This window comes from Antedon bifida, chromosome 8 (assembly GCF_963402885.1).
Source record: "Antedon bifida chromosome 8, ecAntBifi1.1, whole genome shotgun sequence".
NCBI lineage: Eukaryota > Metazoa > Echinodermata > Crinoidea > Comatulida > Antedonidae > Antedon > Antedon bifida.
Window position 1 is genome coordinate 20,899,237 of NC_136233.1, and position 18,413 is coordinate 20,917,649.

At 32.9% G+C, this 18,413-nt stretch overlaps 3 protein-coding genes across 3 annotated transcripts in view; 1 reads left to right on the top strand and 2 right to left on the bottom strand.

Annotated features, from left to right (window-relative positions):
- Nucleotides 1-18,413, top strand: part of LOC144850711 (uncharacterized) — a 229,643-nt gene that overhangs the window by 106,347 nt on the left and 104,883 nt on the right. The window lies entirely within an intron of this gene.
- On the bottom strand, nt 2,051-10,499 carry LOC144850100 (uncharacterized). The gene is made up of 18 exons (XM_078707297.1): nt 10,290-10,499; nt 9,629-9,782; nt 8,973-9,089; nt 7,945-8,076; nt 7,316-7,477; nt 6,591-6,818; nt 6,183-6,290; nt 5,979-6,092; nt 5,416-5,746; nt 4,998-5,107; nt 4,694-4,857; nt 4,392-4,493; nt 4,043-4,151; nt 3,462-3,534; nt 3,233-3,290; nt 3,029-3,102; nt 2,670-2,745; nt 2,051-2,457 (listed from the first exon to the last, which is right to left on the bottom strand). The coding sequence occupies exons 1-18, from the start codon at nt 10,497-10,499 to the stop codon at nt 2,296-2,298; spliced, it is 2,484 nt and encodes an 827-aa protein (XP_078563423.1). The 3' UTR covers nt 2,051-2,295.
- On the bottom strand, nt 11,448-14,927 carry LOC144849688 (cilia- and flagella-associated protein 263-like). Its single transcript, XM_078706697.1, has 7 exons — nt 14,739-14,927; nt 13,994-14,282; nt 13,659-13,895; nt 13,126-13,281; nt 12,614-12,721; nt 12,370-12,525; nt 11,448-11,783 (listed from the first exon to the last, which is right to left on the bottom strand). Exons 1-7 carry the CDS (start codon nt 14,843-14,845, stop codon nt 11,682-11,684), a joined length of 1,155 nt encoding a protein of 384 aa, XP_078562823.1. The 5' UTR covers nt 14,846-14,927; the 3' UTR covers nt 11,448-11,681.

The window sequence follows — 18,413 nt, forward strand, 5'->3', positions numbered from 1 at the left end:
TAGTGTTCTTTAACTACATTGTATTGTTACTTATCTGAATACACAACAATACGAAAATAGAATCGACAATGAAAAATGTATTAATGCAAATTATTATAGACTTAGTAGTATGTAAGTACTTGTTTTAATTATGAATTTAATCATAAAATAATGTTTAATAAAGTTGATTATAAAGAACTTGATATTACAACCGGTAAAAAAAAATGTATATTATACCAAGTCTTTGTTTAGGCTTATATCATTTTAACATTGATGGGTGTGTCTATATATTATGAATAAAATAATACTATAGAACTTTGCTAACAATACGATTATAAGTGGATAAATTAGAATAAAATAAATGGGAACATAAACATAAAAACAATTGGTATTTCTAATAATTCCTATAACATTCTTACAGAATAGTAATAGGTATAAAGAAATAAATCGATAAGAATATAAATAAAAATAGTGAAATTGTGTGATTGGAAACATAAAACAAAAATGAAAAGTATACCAACCGATATTGCGACGTCGTACGCCAAATACGCATCAATGAGTCGATACGCTTGCCATACAAATATACCCATACATAATACGAATAGTAGGCTCCACATAAGCCGTCCGAACCAAGATTTAGCAGCCGCAATTCGCGGAATTCCGTGAGAGGTTGTCCCAGACACGAATTTAGAAGTTATCTCTCCAAACGTTTCCTCATCACTCATCTTGTGTTCTTAATGTTAATCTTCCATTTGTCGGGTAAAGAATTATTGAGATGTGTCGTCTTTCTAAGATATCGCATTCTTAAAAGCCATAAGATATAACGCGACAATCTTTTCAAATAGTTGATGCGTTTCCATGGATACTGCTGTGAGCGACCAATCACGAGAACTTCTTAGTAATCGTTGTATCAAGCAGCGCAGTAGCAACAAAATGAACAAATCGCGACGATCAATACACATTAAGCGTGTTTCTAAAATACAAAATGCTATTATACGATTGATTTTGAGGTTTGCTAATTTGATTAACGAATTCATAATTATGTATTGGATAGGCCTACGTAATCAACGCCACATATTTTAGATTAAGACAAATTGGCCAATGTACTGATGGTAGCAGATCAATACGATAGCGTGTCTTTGCTAGCCTAGTGCTTTAAAACTAAGCAATTTACTGTGCATTGACAATCATTGTGTCTACTAAACTGCAACACCCTTGACAAGATAATTAGAGAGCACTATTGTAATTGTGTTATACTACGCATGCGCATTAGATAGTTTGGAAAGTTTATTTTCTTCATTCATTATTCTAATGCATACATCGTTATGCTTTGGAATGTCTCTAAATATGCTAATTTATAGGTCTATGCAAATACATCTATTATTACGCAAGTAACTTGACAAATCATAAGCGAGAGATCACATGAGTTGTTGTTAGTACTTGCGTTGTGCGTATGTACGTCATTTGCGTAATAGTGGAAACCAGGCCAACTATTTCTTTACTAAAGAAATTGAATTGTCATGGGAAATGATTTATGAATAAAAAAAAATATGAATAATTTTATGAAGGTTTTCCTTTTCTATTCTTAATGAGTAAATTATGTAAATGCATATCGTGCTATATTTGTTATTGATTTTATTAATCATAGCTAATAAATAACCACACACTCTAACAGTAAGATGGTTAAAATGTGAATCCAACTTAAACATTATCTAGGCCTATTATACAGAATTGTGCATTATTTTAAAACCTTTCACATGCATTATCTATTTATTAGTTTATTTATTAGTGTTTTATATTTTGAATAGACATATAAATAGCTTTATCCAAGCCTAATATACAGAAGTATGCATAATTTCACAACATGCATTGTTTATTTATTATTTATTTATTTGTGTTTTATATTTTTAATAGACATAAATAGCTTTACAAGTCCAAGAAATTGTAAAATATTTATATATATAGCATCTCTTTAAATAATCATATCACTGTCAAGCTCAATAAATTATAATCATATCAAATATCAAACAAGTATAAAGTATTTATCTAACTTTGCTTTACTCGACACGCCGTTTTACAAAATGATGGCTGTTTCCATTTGATTAGTTTATACATACTACGCGGACTACCCTCTATTTATAATTACTACCACCGAATCATTTACCAGTATATATGCCATTACCTTGAAATCTACCTAGACGCAACAACAAAAACGTGCTTGTTGCGTATAAACTATAATTTACTCGTCATAATATATATTTAAGTCTTGGGCCATATATACACAAGAAAATGGGAAATTGTGTTGCATCTTATAAACTACATGCCCGATATGCTTTGTACTTTGTTCCTCTTCACCATTTTGTTACAACAATAAAGAAGAATATCAATGAAGAATTCGCAGAATTCGACAACAGTTAGCAATGAAAGACCAATATACAGCCCTAGAGTTCCTCCTACGTCACCGAAAAGGCTTTGCCACTGAAATTCAGAACAATAGGTTATATAGTACACACGTTAACATAGAAATTCACAAAAATATCGGATTATTTCATCACCGGGTCAATTTTCTCGCTCAATCTAATTGATGGAAGTTAAAGGTTCGGAATTTTTGATCGATTTTTGTGTCATATTATGGACGTCCAAAAGGTCCTCGAAGGGAATACTAACTAGACGTGTCTGTGTATACTTACTGTATAAGCTGGTAGTTCAGATATTGACACGTACGAAAGATCCTCATAATACACGTTCACACGAGCAAGATTTCTTCTGTTTACACACATTTCAAAAGTAATTATAGAAAAATAGTTATTATACAAATACAATTTATACATTGAATATCTATAATTTTAAAAGGCCTCTGGCAAATCTGATCATTACAGCTAATAAATTGTGTAAAGCCGGTTTTCCACTAGGCGAATTTGTTCGCGCGAATCGAAAGCGTCATGCGTATTCATGTTTCCATCTTAAAAATCGGTCTCTACGCATGCGTATAAGCTGACGCTTTCTATTGGCGCGAACACATTGCCTCTTTTTGAAACATGCTACTTACTGTGCCGTTTCGAGATCGTATAAATGTTCACTGTATCTTGGCTCAAGGACGTAAATACTATCAAGCAAAGTTTTCTGGAGGATAAAAATGTTATTGTAACTTATTTCGAAATCAGTTTAGTTATAGTCCATTCGTAATAATGTTATAATCTTATATTATTAAATCTTTGGCACGAGTTCTCAGTTCCTTCACCAGCAAACTTACCACATATCTATCAGAAGGCCAAAGTGATTGTGATACCGTCTTTTCATATGTGATTTCACTAAAAACAAAAAATAGGAATTATTCTTTTGCTACAAGAAGACACCTCACAACATACATACAATTGATTTGTTTAATTTGTTACAACTTAACACAATAATTCACCATAAATGTTTACTACCGGTCAAGAAACGAGTTCAGTTTAAGTTTTAGAAAGTATCTATTAACTTACCGACAAGCAACTGGACAATCACATTTTATTAAATATTGAGAATGTAGATAATTCACAAATTGGCGGCAACGTTCTAATTGGTAAAAAAAAGTATAGGCTTTAGAAATATAGTATTTCACTGCAATTACGGATAAATTGAATCCAATATGTTGTACGCATTATATTAATGTTGTGATGCGTACTAATTGAATATGTTGAGCTTTTAGAAATAATGTTGCTATAATATAGGTCTATACAAATGTTTAGCTTTTAGCTTTACTCACAAGATCTATTCACTCAATTTAGAAGTACTTCTAAACTGAGTGAATAGATCTTGTGAGTAAAGCTAGGCTGGTTTAGCCTATGTACATGTGTATTCGTATTTTCATTGTCCACATCTGCGAATTATAGTTCTTTGAGTTTTCGCATAATCAGTAAAATCTCTTTTTGTAGTATAGCCTACTGATGTTAAATATTTATTTTGGCTGAATAAAAATTACGAAAAGAATTGAAAGAAGAATAATAATATTTTTTTTTTAAATGTCGCGCTAGCAGTGGCTTCAATGTTTTCTAATGATATGTGTTCATTTGTTTAAACTAGCCTTGTTCAAGATCCAGTAGTTCGCAACGCCGGGAACCATTATAACGCAATGTGTCCACACAGTCGCAAACTTCTATCAACTTTAGTTGTAAACACGATTTTTGGCAAGCCTATAGAAAATAAAAAATGAAAATAATTATTGAATTTATATGAACAAGGTGAAGATACTATAATTAGGATAGTATTGATTATGACGTACTGTACCTACCATTACAGCAATTGTGATAATGATGATGATATTTTTAATATGGATCATGCTGATTGTCCAAACAGACAAGGCATGGAAACTTTTCAATCTTTAAATCAATTCATGGAATAAAATAAGCATGAATGATATCATTGTTATTTACAGTAGCTGTGTACACTGTGTCTCCCTTGTAAATCAAGTTCTTCACTGTTGCATTTTCACTTGTGCAGTTACCATACGGCTGGCCTTTCCGAATCAGTTCGTGCTGCAAATAAAACATTGTCTAAATTTCAGAATATACGTTTCGATTATAACGATCGTGATTTTCAAAAACCTAGGACATAAGGAACTAGTTACTTTGCAACCAGCGAAGCAAAGCAAATGTAGATCATGTCAAAGAGCTTCTTCATCATTGCACCGAAAACATCTCTCAATGATAAGAAAGATGATTGCATTGACGTTTACCTTTTTGATGCCTAATGAAGTAGCTCTGCCAGGTGAGACGGTGATGGCATTTTCTTCTGGAAACGGTGTTTCAAACTGATTATGCACCGACACTTTGATGCCACTCTCTTGTCCGAAGATACTAACATATTCATGTTGCTCTGTGTACAGCGTTAGCTTTAAACCTTGATCAACAAAATGTAAAATAGGTAAAAATAGATTCAAATTACGAAGCGAATATAATGCTATGTTTGTTTATATTTTGAAATACTTCGGCTCTTTCTGAAATTTTTTTTTGGATTCTTAGAATCGGTTACCAACTAACCTTTTTCGGCACCTGGTTGTGATACATCGTATTTTGTCGCATTTTCCATCTTATGACTGTTAAATGTGTAGCAGTTACCGTATTTGTCATGTTGAAATAGATGAAAATCCCTGAAATTAAATAAGCTTAAAGTATTGTAATGTAGTGTGACACGTAACTGAATGAAAAAAATGTTTATATGTAAGGACGGTCTATTTCCACCTCCATTTTTGTTTTTCTGTATGCATGTACAGTAGTTGATTTGCTATTTTGGTCATACTTTCCATTTAAATGATAGGCCTATGTTATATATTCTAAATTGAGAGATGGAAAATAAAACAGAAACAGAAAGAATTAAAGGATTTGTTTATATTTTGAAATATAAAAAAAACACTACTGTAGGTGCATACAAAAAACTGTCAAAACCATTTTCACGTACTTTTCAATATCACACTTCGTACCACCATAAGTACACTGTAAAATCATCTGGCTAGCCTGATGTCCTAGTTCCGATAATTCTTCTTGGGTAAGTTTTAGAACATTCTGTAGGTCGCTGTAGTCTGCCGTGCTACTGAAGACAAGGAATCTAATCCAGTCTGGTGGAAACTCTCCTAAAACTCTCTCAAATCCCCAATCTTTGAAGTTTTCCTTAAATAATTTTACTGCTGTCTCAAGCAGATATGTATCAGAACCTATGTCTAATTTGTCTGCGTATTGGAAATACCAGTCATCTGTCCAATTTGAAGGATCGTGTGTTTGATAATGACTTTCTATATAAAAAAACATTACATAAATAATAAATATAGGCATATTATTAACTTAAATCTATCTTATCTGCATCATTTTATCCAACACGTTGTCACAACTGCTGAATAGACTTAGTTGTTAGTCACTTTATTGGGAACGTGTTGATACTGATTAGTTTATGGGGTCTTAAATTACTCGGGGCGAGTTGGTTTAGGGCCGAGTTTGACCAAATTCGTTTAGAAATAAAACACTAACCTGTATCATTACAAAACATTTCATCAGAACCATCGCCGCATTCGTCTAATCCGTTACAATCAGCGTAAATGTTAACACATTTCTTGTTATTACAAAGAAATCTTGAGCAATTACCTAAAATCAAATGAAGCATAATGAAAGAATAGAAATGAAACAAATACATTTGTCATTACATGTTTAACAAACAGATTATAAATAACTGACATGAACGTTCATCGCTATAATCAAAACAGTCTTCTATATCGTTACAAATGTTAGCCTGGACAATACACTGCTTATTATCACACTGAAATTCAAACTCTTCAGTGCAACCTGTAAAGAGAAAGAAAATAACACTTCTTAAAAGTCGTTACTTTAATTTATAATTGGTAATTTATTTGAAAAGAAATAATTATTTAAGTAGGCTAACTTAAACCTACCAAAAGCAATTGGTGATTATCTATTATGGAAAATATTTGAAATTGTGTGTAGGCATATTCGTCAAAAATGCGTCGGTGACAATTATTGATATTGATCAAAGAATTAGTCGTAGGTCTAAATCAATTTATTATTGTGTGTTTTTTTTTTCAGAGTCTGTAAATAAATGTTTTGACAAAATTAAAATAACTGTACTTGGAAATTCTGTACATCCTTCTTCATCGCTGTTATCACCGCATTGGTTTTTATAATCGCACGTTTCCTCTTTTGGGATTTGTTTCCCATTTGTGCACGTAAATGCACACAATGTGTCCGAAGACTCGTCCCTGCAGTCTGCGCAGTCGCAAAACCCGTCGCACTTATAATCATTCGGGATGCAAATGCTATCTCCGCATGTAAAGTCAGTCCCATTACATTGCCCAGCTACAAAAACAACGAGTATCAATTTGTACTAGATTGGCAGTGACATTGTATCTAGGCCTACCTCCTGTCTCAAGAACCTTTTTTCCTATACAAGAAGGTTTGGGTTATGTCGAGGGTACATACATTAATAGGCCTACCAAAATATATAAAGTAGAGTGTTTGTATTTGTAAAGTTCGTAAACAGAGATTTATTTATCAGTGTATCTATATAGTTTCAAGTATCACAGTCAAATTCCATGATATAGCGTCTCATGCTATTATATGTGATATCTGTATATCATAGGAACAATCACATGTTGCAGAATGTGACGCTGTATAATCACAAGCTAAATAGATTCGGATTTACATTGCGCTTTATTATACCATTTGGGTGGAGGTGGGGGATTTTTGGATTACTGGTATGACTATGGCATTTATGCAAAAGTGTTATTAATAAATACAGATACTAATTGAACATACAAAAAATACAAAGACAACAAATGATTGCATATTATCACCTGGACAATTGTCTTCATCAGCATTATTCTGACAGTGTTTAATACCATCACATTTTAGCTTGGCACTAATGCAATACTTAGTCCCATATTTTTCCACATATTCAGTTTCAAATGACGCCTCTACTCCGCTTTTACATGAAAATTCATCGTCCTTGCACTTAACTGAAATAAATGCATAAAGTTTGTTTTTAACTAATCGAATATATTCGCGTAAATGTCATGCTCTCTTATCGTATATGGAAAAATATGATAATGCATTCTCATAATCCAGCGCATGGGAACTTTTCAATTTTGATAGTAAGTCTAGTCCAACTCATACTTTGGGCTCTGACTATGGGCGTGACTTTAAAAGGTAGGTGATTAGTACGCATGCGCGAATATTGTATGTCTGACAGGATTTAGTGCGCATGCACAAGTTGTTTGCCTCAAAATACCCCGTACGGTAAGAAATGTTTTTTTCTCTCTTTTGTGGCGTTAACCACTACTTTTATTCATTTCATTTTCAAATGATCAATACAATGATTTTATACATTTTCCTAATTTATATATTCCATTGTTATTCTGGTTTTAAGGAGGAATATGTTAATGAAGTTGGGTAATTTAATTTTCTTCAACTTAATGTTACTCACTGTCATTCGCTGTACAAACTTCGTCTTCTCCATCGTAACAATCTATATTTCTGTCACACCACCTGTCTTCGCTAATACAATAGCCTGATTCTCCTCCCATTTGACACCTCTTGTATCCAGATCGACACGGAACTGTATATAACAAAATGTATTTATGCAAAATAAATAATAATGAATAATGAAATATTATGTCGGTCAATACTCTTTTTGTACAAAACGATATACAAATAACGATACTCAGCTAAATGCATTCGTCGTACTTTATTTAGACAAACTGTCTTTTTAAATGCAAGACGCAACAAGGAAAGCAACAAGGATAATAATGTTTAGAAAGGAAGGTTCCTGGGACACATTTTATTTTCATAGGTTGAAAGTGCTTGAATTATTATCTATTGATGACTTGTTTAAATTACATAGACTTTCATTAGGATTTAAGGTGTTGAAAGGTTGCTGTCCACATTCTTTCAATGAGTATATTAAAACTAGTGAAAGATGTCCGGGTAAGCTTTTACGTTGGAATTCGAAAAGCAATACTTTTCATAATTCTGTATTTGTTTCCTTTCCTAGACTATGGGAGCAAATACCAAATGACATAAAAGATTCACAAACAGTTTCAATATTTAAGGCTGCTCTAACAAAACACTATATTTCATGTTATGTATAGTTTATTTGTATTTTTCTTGTATATGGTTTTATCTTAACTGTTTGTATTGTATGAAGTGAGTGCAGAATCTGTTTGGGCTTTAGCCTATTCTCATTCCTGGTTATTTTTACATTGATGACCGAATAAATATTATTATTATTATTATATTATTATTTACCGGAATTCGCAGTGGACCACGAATACAATCTAGGCTCCCTATGCCTGTTTAAATGCACTACGTCATTCATTAATTACTCACGCATAACGGAGTGTAACTAGCGCCATCACAGAAAGACAACGGCGGTGGTAATTATTACTAAATTATGAAATATAATACTCACGCGTTCCATTATTTTACGGGTGGGTAAAAGATTTCAATACTTACCAGATTGACAATTTTGTTCATCTGACTTATCACCACAATCATCAATACCGTTGCACTCCCTGTAGTCTTTAACACACTTGTTGTTCTCGCAATGAAAATCTCCAGCCTTACACGGAGCTGCAGAAACAAATGTGAATACATATTTAGGCCTACATACACACATCGATGCTTTTTTTTCAGATAGAGAAGCAAAGATAAAGGGTTAGGTTCGGGAAAAAAAGAAGTCTTACCATAGAGATGTATTCGCCCTGACTAAACAATTATTAAGTCCTTAATGGTAGCATGGAAAAGTGCCATGGAAGTGTGAAATAGTATTGATAGAATTGAGTATAGATACACTGATCTGACCTACAAAGGCACTTCTTTTCAAAGTTTTGAGAAGTCCATCTAAGAAACTATTATCACGTTGATATATGATATATTAAACGTTAAGCTCTGTCTACACAATCAAACTAGTTTGACAAAAAAAGTGTGCCCAAATATGGTAGTGATATGCCCAAATAATGGTTCTGATATGACATCATCGGGTCTATATATGGTGGACACATTTTTTTTGTCCCATAAAGTTTGATAGTGTAGAGCAGAGCTTTAGCTGGCAAAACAAAACATGGACTAAATATTATATTGACGCAAAATATTAAAAAAAAATGTTTTACCGTAGTATTGTAAACCATTTGTGTAGTCTTCAATGGACGATAGTATCTCATGCTCATGACGTAACGCCAAAACAGACCGGCGAACTTGATTCGTATTGCATAAGGTAACGGCGGGAAATTGCACGATTCTTGCGTCTGAGTTTTCAACAACGTACTGAACGAATAAAAAGCAAAACAAGAAATACTTCAAGAAATTCATTTGTTTTCTAATATAAATTTGCGTAATTAATAATTCTTTGATTTAATCTTTTATAAAGAATTGATATTTCAGTTCAACAAAAATGAAAATAAGTCAAAAGTTACAGTTTAGGCTCTACGAAATTTATGTAGAATTTGTAAAAGTTACAATAGGCCTACTATAAAGAAATATCGGGTCATTATTCTATTGACAACAAAAGAATTAGATTGACTGGCCGTATGAATGCAGTTCCTGTCTACACTATCAAACTAGTCTGCTAGTGTGCTAACAAAAAATGATGTGATGTCGGCATATGGTAGTGATGGACGTCCATCTATGGGCACATCACAATATTTTGTAACATAAAGTTTGATGGTGCAGAAATAGCTTTAAATGTGGGCTAAAAGTGTGAACCTCGATTTGAATTGTTTATGTATAGCCCCTTGAGTGAAGTTAAACTTGAAACTTTTCAATTCGACTTACTTTGATAGAAACTTCAAACTTGAAGTATGTATCGATGAGGACATAGGCCTGCCAAGTGAACGCTGCTAGAGAAGCAACATACAAACAACTCCAGAATATCTTTCCAAAATACGATTTTGCCGCTACTATCCGTGGTATACCATGTGAAGAAGTGTTTTCTCCGAACTTTCGACTTATTCCAAGTACAGAGTCCTCTTCTTCTTGAGCCATATTCTCTTAGGCAAATTTCAATTTCGTTTCTTAATTGGCCCTAAATGTGTATCAACCAATGCATCCACCAGGTCGTGGACGTACAATACGTTCAGTTACGAAAATATATAGATATCACAGACAATATTCGTTTTTCCCGCGTAGGTCGTGACACTTTATTCGTAAAACGGAAAGGCAAAATAAAAATTGAAACCTGTTATGTTTTATAATACATTACTAGTCTCTGATAGAACGATGCTTGTCATCTGCGAAAAACTTTAAAATGAGCATCTTCCAGTTTATTGTAACATTATTTACGAAGATATTTATTCGAAATCCGATCGATATTTCCAATCATTTGAGAATTTCCTAAGCCTAACATGTGTCAATTAATTAGAAGACATATTCATATTTCATCACACTTTCTTAAATTGATTAACAATATGTAAATGTAATTATACTCTATCTCTGGTTTTACTAAATACTTTACAGCAACAACGCAATTTAAAATACGAATACTATACGAGTACTTGTATTGTATATTGCGATTATGATTGTAGACACTTATGGTATGCAAGAAAGTACGCGCAACGCACAAGTGACCAATCACATAGGTAGATTCACCGTAATCATGCTTCCGCGCGCTGATCATGACCAAGCCAATCATATAACGTGTTCGGTTTGTTTTGTTGATATAACAGTTAATATTAATGTTTCTCGTATGTAGTTGTTACCTCCGCCCAAAATGGCGAGAGGTTATGTGGTCGATCGCGTGTGTGCGTGTGTTTGTTCGTTTCTTTCTATATTTATTAGGAAGATTAGTCAAAAAGTTATTGCCCAATTTTCATAAGATTTTAAAGGATGGTTTCATAGCTGTATGGAAACAATACATTTTCATATGCCTAGGCGGAGGTTTGCACTCTCAGAGTGCCCTTCTAGTTTATATTAAAACTGAAATTGAAAGAACAAAATGTGAACAGTAAAAGTAATTTTATACATAGAAAGTCTATATTATATTAAATACACAAAAAACGGCATTTCAATTACAACATGTTTGTTTGTTTACATTTTAATCTAAATACACAATAAATGTTTGTCTGACATATATAATTCATAATTTAGTAAAAGAAAAATCAATAAAATTGGAAGAGGGAGTAAACACCAATTGATGTAACTGTATCTTCAGCAGACGACATGACTTGCTTAGGACATTTTGATTGGTTCCATGTTCCATAGTTGCTGTTGCTGTTGGTGACTAGCTGCCTTCAATTGTTGCCATGTCTTTCGGTTAGCTCTCAAGGCCATCTATAATGAAAGAGAATTTCAAAAATAAATTTGATTAAAATGATCGATTTTTTTTTTCTATTCCTAAGGTCAAACAATAAAATAGTACTACAGTCGTCCTCATTTTACACATTTGTCAATTAATAATAAACATTTTTTGTGACAATGCATATTTTTACATTAATTACTATGATCCTAGATTACATATCGACTTTTTTTTATATCATAATTACTATTTTTTGAGGATGCAAAGAGATGCTACTAAAATTAACATGTGTATATATTGTACTTGATTAAATTGGAATGCAACCTGCATTATTCTATTTATAACAACATTCTGAAAGGTTTTTTTTACAGATCATGTAAACAGATTTTAATTGAATGTACTTCTAATCCTAGCTAGCTATAAAATCAAACAAACAACGATAAAACAAGGTACTATAATAAGGTCTACAGAATGTCCATGTTGGTAAAACCAAGGAGAGAATAAATAAATTGAGGCCAAGGAAGTTCCGTTTAGGGAGAGTAGCAAAGTAGTACCAATTACCAAAAATGTTTGTATGTTACTTTTTTATTATCTATGTTTCTAGTTCCAAAAATGAAATACCTCTGCAATCTCCACTTTTCTCTCCCAACTTTTAACCGTTTTGTTCATTTCATACAAGTCCGCTTTTTCTTGGACATACTCGACGACTTCTGGAACTCTAAAATCATCAAGTTGTTGGCGTAGTTTACGATTTACTTCTTCCGCTTTTGCTCTCTCCTTTTTAAAAATACAACAACGTAATTAAAAGTTAGGTTCTATGCTGAAATAAAACAACCAGAAGTAAAACACAACTTATTGAACTCACAGCTTCAACCGTTTCCGTCTCTGTATCAATTTTTCCCAGCAGATCATTCCTTGAAGTGATTTCAGAATGAAGACGATCCGACTCTAGGGTCAACGTTTGTAGCTTTTTCTTTAAATTAAATTTATAAAAATGTTAAAATGCATTATATATTTCTCTATCTTCTTGTGGAATTGGATGGGAGGGAGAAGGGGAAGTTGTGGGGGATGCAAGTGACAGGGGATTGAGTGATGGGGGATGGAATTATGCACATATTGGATAATTTGTTTTATAGGAAAATGGGTTGGTTCCAAACTTCATAAAATGTTTTTATCAATATATGATTACAATCAAATTCTCACCTTCTTTCAATATCTCCTGACAACATTTATGCATTGATTTTTTATCTCTCAGATAACAACATTACTATATGGACATGTAATATAACATGGTATAAGCTATGTTTTTCTAATGCATTAGAAGAAGTGTATGCATTAAATATTAGAAAAACACACAAAATAGGAAAACTAAGTTACCTTGTATGAATTGAGAACTTGTTGCGTGTTGCCACTCATTAGCTTAAGTCTTAGCAAATCTTGGTTACGCTCATCAATCTTTTCCAAATACTGACTGTTCTCAATCTTCAGCTGCTGGAAATCAACCTCGTGTAACACTTCACCCATTTCCTCTTTCTGAAAAATAAAACAATTATCTTACTTAATTTTGTGAAAAAGTTGGATAAGAAATAAGAAAAATAAGAGTCTTCTGCAGAAGTTGGAAGAAAGTATGGGGTTTTCAACAGCATAATAGTTTGGGGGGAAATAAGAAAGGAATTTTCTGTCGTTATTTCAAACAAAAAAAGAAAGTCAGTTTCGACACACACTAAAGTTTTCGTCACACCATGGAGAAAATATATTATTTTTTCCGCCATGGTCACACACAGATCGATTTGTATACAAATTGGGCGGAGCTTGCATGTTGTATGTTGGGAAATAACGTTAAAGTTAAGCTCCCTAATATGAATAAAAAGACTTGAACTAACCTAAAATACTAAAGACTAAATACTAACCTGCTTAAGTTGCAGATGTAGTTTTTTCTTCTGGACTTTCAGAGTAGAGTTCTTAAGTCGTAACTTCTCAATCAGTGTGTCGCGCGCCCTTTGTTTATCTTCAAAATAGCGCGTAACCTTTTCGGCTATCACTCGGTTAATTCTGGTATTCACTGAACCCTTTACTATGTCTCTTTCAAATTCGTATGAGGACTTCTTCAACTCCGACAACCTAAGATCTGCTTCTTCTATAATAGCCTGCCGTGATAAATTTAAAGAAAATTGGACGGTGAAACGTACTATTTTCACACTGCAAATTTTATTACTTAATCTTTTTTTTCATATGTTGTTTATACCTTAAAACTATCCATTTTCTTCTCAGAATCCTCTTTCAGTTTTGCAATATCTTCTCGGAGTTCTTCAATTTCTCTTTGTGCGATGTCACATTTCTGTTCTGCTGTCAGCTTTAAATGTTTATCGACACCACTTCCTTTTGAACGTGAACGCTTTCGCATTACTCGTGTGTCGTGTGATGACTGACTGGGTACCGGTACTGCAGATGGTGCTCCTGTTACATTTGGGTCAACTCGTTTCAAATATTTTACAAACATGAGTGTCTCATTTTCAATAACTTCATTTCCAGTACTATGAATGATTCATGAATGACATTGACATTAAAAAGAATATTAAAGCAAATTTGAATTATTAGAGTCTTTAATAATAGGTCTAACTAGGCCTAGATATTATCAGCAACATGAATTTATTCTCATTTCATTTATTGGAATATTTATTAGGCCTATTAATACTAGGCCTAGGCTAGGTAGGCCTAGACTAGAGCCTAGCTAGGCTAGGCCTACAGACAGACGCTAAAGCTTAGCTACGCTCCAAGAAGTTAATAGGGGCCTACTACTACTGTATAATAGAACCACTTAACTAGCATAGGGTCTCACTAGGCCTGGCCTTCACCCTCACTAGACAGTAGGCCTACTACTACTAGGCCTAGCTAGTGTGCCTAGGCACCCGTCGTGGCGTGGCATGACACATGATGGGTTGGGTTGGGTTGGGTGGGGTGGTTGGATTTGAATAAAATGAATAACTTACAGCAATTCCTTTACCATTCGATCTATTTCTTCCGACGAATACTCATTCAATGGGTCATCTTGATTATCCATCTGAGAAGATGCTGCAATACTTTCAGAATCTGCCATTTTAAAAGAAAGAAAGAAACAGAGCAGACAAATGTGATGGGCTAGCCTAGCCTTACGTTTTGTTTGTACATTCTCATGACGGATGCGATATAACTTAGTTAGTCTGTTGCTAAGGCTGAAACAATTATCAGTATCGCAAATTCAATCTTTATTCAAGTTAAATGCCATTTTCGCATTATTTTAAATGTATATGTGCATTAAATTTATACTAATTCTGATATTATTAGTTGATTAATTAGTGTTTTCTTTTACGACGACCATGGCAACCAAGCAAACATTGGATTAGAAAAGATCCACCGGCGGCAACGGGCATTTTGACAATTAAGAGCATAAAAAAAAGAACCGTTTTGGCACCTTTTGTTGTACTAATAATAAAATATGAAACGGAAATTGGGCACGACAACTCACGGTGATTCATTGTGTTGCCGTTTTTAGATTAGTGTTTGTATGGCATGGCAAACACATTTTCGTTGTGAGACTAGAAAGGAACATGCAGGTAATATTGCTCAACATTTTTTAATACAATTTTGTATTTGTACATTTTAGAGTTTTCCTACTTTATTGGAAAACAAATTTAAAATAGGAAAACACAAGGTAATTTTATTTGTTTTTTTACGGACTATGTAGGCTTATCAGAAAACCACGTAGTAGGTACGTAAGTGCAGAAACGCTTCATCGGTTGTTTTCCCACCAGAGTGACTTCAGTACCGTTTTCGATAAAAACTGCAATTGTAACACATCGCTTGAAAATAACTTTTTATCGGATACAAATTTGATGTTTCCAATTAAATAAGAATTATGGAAGACATTAAAAATGCAAGTTCACATACTTTACAACAGTTACATAATTTTCTCACAACCGAGCCGGTCCTCCTATATGCAACACCGATACTGTACATACTGTGGACATCTTCTATTCTAACTAATGCGTTTGTAATCATTTTGATACTCACCAACAAGAAGTTACGAAAGAAGCAAAATGTCTTTGTCTGCTTACTAGCTTTTTCTGATGCTACAAGTTCACTTTCAGTTGCAACGTGTAGCGTAACAATTATGTGGCAACTGAACGTAAACATATACATTTGCTCGTTCTATGTATTAGATATATCTTATTTAGTATCCGCTTGCTCAATTTCTTGCATCGCCGTTGATCGGTGCATTGCACTTGTTTGGGCACCGATGAAATACCATCTTATTGTCACGAAAACAAAATGCACAATTGCCGTAATCACTGTTATATTATTCAAAACTGTTCTCGTATTTGTATCAGAGTCGAATGTGATTGTATACAGTGCTATACTAGTCTATATATTTGTCAATACGGGTATTTATACTTTCATATACAGAAGAATTTGTAACAACCGGGACACACCTCAATCGACACAAAAAGAAGAAAGGTACATGAAAATGATTATAACTTTTTGTGTTATAGTCGGTGTGTTTAATATAACAAATGGAGTTGTTGTTATAAACTCCGTTATAATGTTTTTTCTTGATAATACAGATGTTTCAAATTTATTTCATTGCATAAATATCGTTTTTATGACTATCAATTCGCTTTCCAATCCAATAATTTACTGGTTTCGACTTACTGAATTCAGAAATGCACTTAAACAAACTACATGCTTCAGGTTATTAACATGATCTTGTGAATGAATTAATTAGCTGTTTGCATAAATTAATTTTTAATGTAATTATTAAGCCGAGCTGTAAGTTATATATTTCTAACATATTTTTATATTATTTACCATCTTTAAAGAAGATAACCAGTGCAGATTCTTCATTTAAAAGAACTGATATCAAGGATTCCTCTATCCTCATCAACAACATTGCTCCTAGTTAATTGAACTCATTTCTAGAGTCCCTGCTCGAGCTATCAGAATACGAACTAAGACCAAAGGTGATTTAATTTGTCCCAAAGTCAAGTCGGAATGTTTTAAAAGTACTTTTAGTTATATATAATAATGTCCTAATTTTTATAATAATAAACCAACTGAGCTCCGGGAATGCAAAATTGAAAATACATTTAAACTTCAATTGAAAAGATATAGGCCTATTTTGAATTCTTAATTTTTTTTTATATATATTTTTTATTACATTATTTGATTTTACTGTATACATTATATAATATTTATTCTGATATTCCTAATTTAATGTTTATTATAATTGCTTGTTTTTGTTAATTGTTGCAATGTATTTTAACTATTAAAGAGGGCCCCTGAATATCGGTTAACCCACTGGGCTAAAATGGAAAGTTTACACTCTTTAAAGATAGTTGAAATTTTGAAACAAAAAAAGAGGGAAAAAATGATATACCAACAGAAAAGTCCCAACGTTGTAAATTCAAAGTGAACGTAAAAAGGTTTCAGTTAGGAAGAAAATGGCAAAATAAGTACTTTGGTCATTATAAATTATCTGATAAACACATAGAAAGTAGGAAGCCTTTTTCCATTTTTCCCCAGACTGGTTTCTTTTTTTGTCTTCGTAATCTAATAACATCATCGCTTCTTGGTGCACAATCAATAGATGCCTAAAAAGTGATTGATGGTCCTATTTAGCATATCATTTAAATTGGTTACTCTATAAATCGATATTAGTTTAATAAACACGAAAGAAAAACAATCGTTTAATTAAAAGTGAGTGACTCCATCTCATTATGTTGTATTTGATTGTTGTTTTTATTTAATGGACGAGTCCAATGTTTTTCACTAATTATTGCATGTAGGCCTAATACTTAGAAAGGAATTAAAGTGAGACGACGAAAATTGTAGTAATCTTAATTGATGTTATTAATAGCAGTGTTTGTATACGTTTGCAACTATATAAAAACACACTGAGAGACAGAAAACATCCAACCGGTAAAAATAAGATATTTTATCTTGAAACATTGAAATACGTCGAATGTGTTTAAACTAGGCTCTATTCAACTTTTAGCTGGTTTAGAACATCACAGAATCGTGTTTTTTTTTATTGGAATTACAAAAATAGAGTATCAATGGAAGAGAATGGAAATTCAAGTTTTTCTTGGCTACAACAAATACAATACGCATTCATGACTGAGCCGTTCTTCACATATTCAATGCCAATATTGTATTTACTGTGTGCATCTTCATTTCTCACTAATGTGTTCGTCATCATTCTAATACTAGCTAACAAGAGGCTGAGAACAAAACAAAATGTTTTCGTTTGCTTACTAGCTTTTTCTGATGCTACAACTCCGCTTTCTATTGCTGCATGCATTTTTACAGTTCAATGGCAACTGGATGAAAATATATATACTTACGCATACTGTGTATTAGATATATCTTATTTGGTATCCGCTTGCTCAATTTCTTGCATTGCTGTTGACCGGTACATTGCACTTGTTTGGGCACCGATGAAATACCATCTTATTGTCACGAAAACCAAATACACGATTGCCGCAATCGCGGTTATATTATTCAAAATTGGTCTCGTGTATATATCATGGTCAAGTATGGTTATATACATCGTTATGCTGGTCTATATAATTTTTAACACAACTATTTATACTTTGATCTACAGAAGTGTCTGTAACACAAAAACATCA